Source organism: Ascidia mentula, chromosome 3, assembly GCF_947561715.1.
Source record: "Ascidia mentula chromosome 3, kaAscMent1.1, whole genome shotgun sequence".
Classification (NCBI taxonomy): domain Eukaryota; kingdom Metazoa; phylum Chordata; class Ascidiacea; order Phlebobranchia; family Ascidiidae; genus Ascidia; species Ascidia mentula.
Window position 1 is genome coordinate 13,025,597 of NC_138568.1, and position 6,124 is coordinate 13,031,720.

The window sequence follows — 6,124 nt, forward strand, 5'->3', positions numbered from 1 at the left end:
TATGCTCTTTGGCGCCCCAAACGGACGAATTTTTCTGTTTTGTTTCGCGGAGGTACGAAAACTGGCTACTTAGTCGCGGTGGGCCGGGCGATTTCCAATTCGTGTCACTTGTTTCAATCGAGCAAATAGCGCGTTACTCATCATCATGTCAGGACGAGGCAAAGGAGGAAAAGGACTGGGAAAGGGAGGCGCAAAGCGTCATCGCAAAGTACTTCGAGACAACATCCAAGGCATTACCAAGCCGGCGATCAGGCGTCTCGCACGTCGTGGCGGTGTGAAGCGTATCTCGGGACTTATCTACGAGGAGACTCGCGGCGTGCTCAAGGTCTTCCTTGAGAACGTCATTCGGGACGCCGTCACTTACACCGAGCACGCCAAAAGGAAGACCGTCACCGCGCTCGACGTGGTGTACGCGTTGAAACGCCAGGGACGCACACTCTACGGATTCGGCGGTTGAGCTCGTCTCGGTTTCGCGACCACAACATCAGCAATCGGCCCTTTTCAGGGCCACCCACACTTTAATCGTGAGAGAATAGTTTGGTTACTTGGCGTGTGAGTTGTTTTTTGTTCCCGGTTTTGAGAGGTGGCCCTTCGCGTTTTGTTCTTGCCGGCGGCGGCGGCGGCGGCAAACAAAGCCAGGCGCCGATTGGTTGAAGGGTGAATTTAGCGCGGGCCAATAGGAAAGCGGCGCGAAAGTATATAAACGCCGTCCGAACGGCCGGTGGGCATCATTCGTTTACTGAAGAAGTACCGACGAGACCGTTCAAAAAAGATGGCAAGAACCAAGCAAACCGCTCGCAAATCTACCGGTGGCAAGGCACCGCGCAAGCAGCTGGCCACCAAGGCCGCTCGCAAAAGTGCACCAGCAACCGGGGGTGTGAAGAAGCCCCATCGTTACCGACCGGGAACCGTGGCTTTGCGTGAGATCAGGCGTTACCAGAAGTCGACCGAGCTTCTCATCCGCAAGCTGCCCTTCCAGAGGCTGGTGCGCGAGATCGCGCAGGACTTCAAGACCGATCTCCGCTTCCAGAGCAGCGCCGTGATGGCCCTGCAGGAGGCCAGCGAAGCCTACCTGGTCGGGCTCTTCGAGGACACCAACTTGTGTGCGATCCACGCGAAACGGGTGACGATCATGCCCAAGGACATCCAGCTGGCACGGCGAATTCGCGGTGAACGTGCCTAAGCACAGCAGGGGGGCGGGCGCCAACTAAACGAAACGGCTCTTTTCAGAGCCACCTAATTATTGGCTAAAGAGAAATTTGGATAAATCTGAATGAATGTGGGTGTCTAGTTCTAGTAGTTAGTTCGTTTTTGCGTAGACCTGCGTCACGATATTCAGAGTGCGTGACGAAACAGCGGGTGGTGATTGGTGGAGGGAAATTTTGGGTTAAAAAATGTCATGGTGGTGGCCGCCGCCGCCGCCGCAGCCGCAGCGTTGTGTTGCAAGGGATATATTTATTTGGGTATATTTGATGAGTAGCGAAACGGCAGCAAGGCACAAGTTTTCTCTTATTCATAAAAATTGGGTGGCTCTGAAAAGAGCCGTTAATGGTTGCGCGAGCTCCCTTGCCCTTACGCCTTCTTCGAGGTCTTTTTGGGCAAAAGTACGGCTTGGATGTTTGGCAGCACGCCGCCCTGTGCAATGGTAACCGAGCCGAGCAACTTGTTGAGTTCCTCGTCGTTGCGGATGGCCAACTGCAGGTGACGCGGGATGATACGAGTCTTCTTGTTGTCACGGGCCGCGTTGCCGGCCAACTCTAGCACCTCAGCGCTGAGGTACTCGAGGACGGCGGCCAAGTACACTGGCGCACCGGCACCAACACGCTCTGAGTAGTGACCTTGTCGCAAAAGTCGGTGAACACGGCCTACGGGAAATTGCAGTCCAGCACGGGACGACCTGCTCTTTGGCTTTGCCTTGGACTTGCCTCCTCCTTTGCCTCTGCCTGACATGCTTGCTGTTTATTTGCTTCGGTAGTAAACGTAACTGAAGTAAAAAACGAATTCGGTCGAATGCTCGCGCACGCTTCGGTCGTGGTTTTATAGCTACTCGATTTTGTCGAAGCCGATCGGTCGACAACCAATCGAAATCGAGGAAGTTAGTGAAACATTTTTGATTGGCTATGTAGTCTGGTTTGTTCAAATTTCAACAATGGCTTATTTGCATGCCCGGCGGCCAATCGCAACAACGATCCTCCATTCGGCTTATTCCATTGGCTGCACGCTTCGAATGCTCATTTGCATGTGGCAAATATAAATACGGTCCGACACGGGGAGCTTCACACATTCGTGTTGTTTGAAAAAAAAATTTAACCGCGAAAATGGCAGCCAGCAAAGGCACAAAGAAGGCAGTGAAGAAGCAGACGCCCGCCGACAAGCACAAGAAGCGCAGGCGTAAGCGAAAGGAAAGCTTCAGCATCTACGTGTACAAGGTGCTCAAGCAGGTACATCCCGACACCGGAATCTCGAGCCGCGCCATGAACATCATGAACTCGTTTGTGAGCGACGTGTTTGAGCGCATCGCTGGTGAGGCGTCGCGCTTGGCCCTGTACAACAAGCGTTCAACGGTGAGCAGTCGCGAGATCCAAACCGCGGTCCGCCTGCTCTTGCCCGGCGAGTTGGCCAAGCACGCAGTGTCCGAAGGTACCAAGGCCGTCACCAAGTACACCAGCTCCAAGTGAGCAAGCGATCGATCGCCCGACTCAACAACAGAACGGCTCTTTTCAGAGCCACCCGCTTGTTGCGAGGGAGAATCATTTGGAACCTTTCAATTCAATAATAATATTGCGCAGACCGGCGCCGCCGCCACTTTATCTGCGGGAAACGCAATCGTCGCGCCCCGCTACCACGCGTAGCCATTTACAACTTAACTTATTTTATTCAATTTTTTTGAAAAGTTTGTTCTGTCAAGTAAATTCGAGCGACAAGTTTGTTGTTTCACTCAATCCCTCGATTTTGAGTGTAATTTGGTTGAGAGGCGAAAACGAACCCAAACCAATTATCTGCGCAGCTGGAGGCCTTGATTGGTAAACTGCTGCCTTGTAACTTTACATGTAACTTTACTGCTTGTTACTGCTTTCCAACAATTTCGGTACGTTGCGATAAAAGTTTCATTTACTACTTGTTTTGCAATTGTTTATATTTATCGCCTTAACGGAAAATCGACGCTTTGTCATAAAATCGAAGTCCACAAATTTTGAAGCCACGGGTGGTCGAGTTGTAAGCTTACAGCACACCTGCATTTTGAGTGAGGGTCATAAAAAATTTTCGTCTTGCATTCTGCAAACAAGTTCTCTCTTACAACTTTTTCCACATTTCCACAGACTTTCTAAGCTATTAATTTTGGGTCGCGACATGTCCTCGCCACCAGTCCGGCTTTGATTTTCTGCAGTTTTTTCCTGTACTAAGCGGTCACGCGACGCAGGCCATTTCTCGATTTGCTCATACTCCCCAAGCCTAAGTTCGTTGCAAAGCGGCGATGCAGGCCACCCGCCGCGCCACGGAACAGTTGTACTTCGTTCCTAAAGCGCGACGGCCGCCACGCCAGTGCAAGCCACGGCGACTGGGCCTTTCGCAGCCCTTGGCGCCCCACCTCTCCGCCACCCGTGGCGTTAGCGGTGGTCGCGATGACCTGAGTTCGCGTGGGTAATTGGGTGAGGCATCGCACTAGGCCCCTGTACAGCAATCGTTGCGAATGCGCGCGTGTACCAAACGTACGACGACCGTACTTCTTGATTGCTAGCACAATACCAGCAAGTCTACCGACCGATACAACGACGGTGGCAAACATCGTTTCGCGTTGGTCCGTAAACGCTCTAAAAAAGGACGGCGTTGTCTCGCGGCTGCCAAAAGCTATTTCTTCACTTTGGAAGCACCTACGCACGCACTCACGTCGAGTTACTTACTTACCCAAGAGATCATCAAGAATCATGACGGACTCGAAGAAGCAAAGCAGCAGGAAGCCCGCCGCGCCCGCGGCACACCCCACCTACGCGGTGATGATTAAGGCTGCCATCGCGCAGCTGAAGGAACGCAACGGCTCGTCTCGCCAAGCCATCGTCAAATACGTCAAGGCCAACTACAAGGTGAGCAACACGCCCGAAAGTCACATCAAGTTGGCTTTGAAGCGAATGGTGACGCAAGACGTGCTTACCCGCACCAAGGGCGTGGGCGCTTCTGGCTCCTTCAAGCTTGCCAGCAAGGCCTCGGCCGAAGCGCCAAAGAAGAAGACCAAGGCAAAGAAGCCAAAGCAAGCGGTTGCCAAGAAGCCGGCCGCAGCAGCGACGAAGAAGGAGACCGGCACCAAGAAGTCGGCTGGCAAAAAGGCCGCGGCCAAGAAGCCTGCTTCCAGCAGCAAGAAGACTGCCGCCAAAAAGACCGCGTCGCCGAAAAAGTCAGCCGCAAAGAAACCTGCGAGCAAAAAGGCAGCGGCTGGAAAGAAATCGCCTGCCAAAAAGAGCGCAGTGAAGGCCAAAAAGCCGGCCGCCAAAAAACCGGCAAAGAAGCCCAGTGCCAAGAAGCCGGCAGCGAAAAAGTGAGCACCGAAGTCGGCGGGGGGTCCGCATCATAACAAACGGCTCTTTTCAGGGCCACTCAATTTTGTGCAAAAGAGAGAAGCGAGCCACCAGCTCAAAACGAAGGCCGGGGTGCCCGGCCAGACGGAGGGAGGGAGGGCGGGCCGGCAGGCCGACCGACTGACTGACTGACTACCTTTAAGTATGCTCTTTGGCGCCCCAAACGGACGAATTTTTCTGTTTTGATTCGCGGAGGTACGAAAACTGGCTACTTAGTCGCGGTGGGCCGGGCGATTTCCAATTCGTGTCACTTGTTTCAATCGAGCAAATAGCGCGTTACTCATCATCATGTCAGGACGAGGCAAAGGAGGAAAAGGACTGGGAAAGGGAGGCGCAAAGCGTCATCGCAAAGTACTTCGAGACAACATCCAAGGCATTACCAAGCCGGCGATCAGGCGTCTCGCACGTCGTGGCGGTGTGAAGCGTATCTCGGGACTTATCTACGAGGAGACTCGCGGCGTGCTCAAGGTCTTCCTTGAGAACGTCATTCGGGACGCCGTCACTTACACCGAGCACGCCAAAAGGAAGACCGTCACCGCGCTCGACGTGGTGTACGCGTTGAAACGCCAGGGACGCACACTCTACGGATTCGGCGGTTGAGCTCGTCTCGGTTTCGCGACCACAACATCAGCAATCGGCCCTTTTCAGGGCCACCCACACTTTAATCGTGAGAGAATAGTTTGGTTACTTGGCGTGTGAGTTGTTTTTTGTTCCCGGTTTTGAGAGGTGGCCCTTCGCGTTTTGTTCTTGCCGGCGGCGGCGGCGGCGGCAAACAAAGCCAGGCGCCGATTGGTTGAAGGGTGAATTTAGCGCGGGCCAATAGGAAAGCGGCGCGAAAGTATATAAAGCCGTCCGAACGGCCGGTGGGCATCATTCGTTTACTGAAGAAGTACCGACGAGACCGTTCAAAAAAGATGGCAAGAACCAAGCAAACCGCTTGAGTCTCCGCGAAGTACTATTGTGACGAAGAAAGAAACTGAAGAAGAAGACGCGCCGCTATTCCGTGTATTCCGTGTGTTCAGCGTCGACTCTGCAGTTCTGGAATCAACCGGGATTACCTGCACCATTGACAGCTCTTGTCAGAGCTAAGAGAAGAAAAGAGAATAGAGATGGCTCATGTTCGATCTAAAAGTTATGCCGCAGTTGCAGCATCATCCTCGGCACCACCTCCACCACCGTCATCTTCGGCAGCACAACAACAAACGGGAGGAGACGGCAGCGACGGTGCCCCATATAAAGTCGACAGAAGAGGGGAGGTAGAAGCTCGCTTCAATCCTGGTCTCAAAAGAGAAGAAATTTACGATATCCTTGACAACTTAAAGTTCTATTCTATTTGAACACAGTAAGCATCACACCTGAGTTACTTTATTGGAAATTATTTAAGTCTATATAAAGCAGTGAATTCGGCCAGTTTTACAAGTTTTCGTCTTAGTTTTTCTGGTTAATGATCTGTTGTAGACTATCTGAGGCCACTGTGCAAAGCCAGCCCAGCCCTTGTAAGGGCTGCTATTTGTTTAATAGGAGAGGTGAGCTGCCAGTGGCCAGCCCGTGCG

At 52.8% G+C, this 6,124-nt stretch overlaps 5 protein-coding genes across 5 annotated transcripts; 4 read left to right on the plus strand and 1 right to left on the minus strand.

Annotated features, from left to right (window-relative positions):
* The first annotated feature begins 145 nt into the window (after window positions 1-145).
* On the plus strand, window positions 146-457 carry LOC145895646 (histone H4). Its single transcript, XM_082984443.1, has one exon. It carries the CDS (start codon window positions 146-148, stop codon window positions 455-457), a length of 312 nt encoding a protein of 103 aa, XP_082840569.1.
* A 315-nt stretch (window positions 458-772) lies between these two features.
* On the plus strand, window positions 773-1,183 carry LOC145895647 (histone H3). The gene has a single exon (XM_082984444.1). The coding sequence runs from the start codon at window positions 773-775 to the stop codon at window positions 1,181-1,183; it is 411 nt and encodes a 136-aa protein (XP_082840570.1).
* A 389-nt stretch (window positions 1,184-1,572) lies between these two features.
* LOC145895648 (histone H2AX) lies at window positions 1,573-1,950 on the minus strand. The gene has a single exon (XM_082984445.1). The coding sequence runs from the start codon at window positions 1,948-1,950 to the stop codon at window positions 1,573-1,575; it is 378 nt and encodes a 125-aa protein (XP_082840571.1).
* Window positions 1,951-2,318: 368 nt separating this feature from the next.
* LOC145895649 (histone H2B.2-like) lies at window positions 2,319-2,678 on the plus strand. The gene has a single exon (XM_082984448.1). It carries the CDS (start codon window positions 2,319-2,321, stop codon window positions 2,676-2,678), a length of 360 nt encoding a protein of 119 aa, XP_082840574.1.
* A 2,181-nt stretch (window positions 2,679-4,859) lies between these two features.
* Window positions 4,860-5,171, plus strand: LOC145895650 (histone H4). The gene has a single exon (XM_082984449.1). It carries the CDS (start codon window positions 4,860-4,862, stop codon window positions 5,169-5,171), a length of 312 nt encoding a protein of 103 aa, XP_082840575.1.
* Window positions 5,172-6,124: the final 953 nt, after the last annotated feature.

Excerpts from the sequence above, each read along its gene's own strand:
- LOC145895646 (XM_082984443.1), top strand. The coding sequence starts at position 146 with ATGTCAGGACGAGGCAAAGGAGGAAAAGGACTGGGAAAGGGAGGCGCA.
- LOC145895647 (XM_082984444.1), top strand. The coding sequence starts at position 773 with ATGGCAAGAACCAAGCAAACCGCTCGCAAATCTACCGGTGGCAAGGCA.
- LOC145895648 (XM_082984445.1), bottom strand. The coding sequence starts at position 1,950 with ATGTCAGGCAGAGGCAAAGGAGGAGGCAAGTCCAAGGCAAAGCCAAAG.
- LOC145895649 (XM_082984448.1), top strand. The coding sequence starts at position 2,319 with ATGGCAGCCAGCAAAGGCACAAAGAAGGCAGTGAAGAAGCAGACGCCC.
- LOC145895650 (XM_082984449.1), top strand. The coding sequence starts at position 4,860 with ATGTCAGGACGAGGCAAAGGAGGAAAAGGACTGGGAAAGGGAGGCGCA.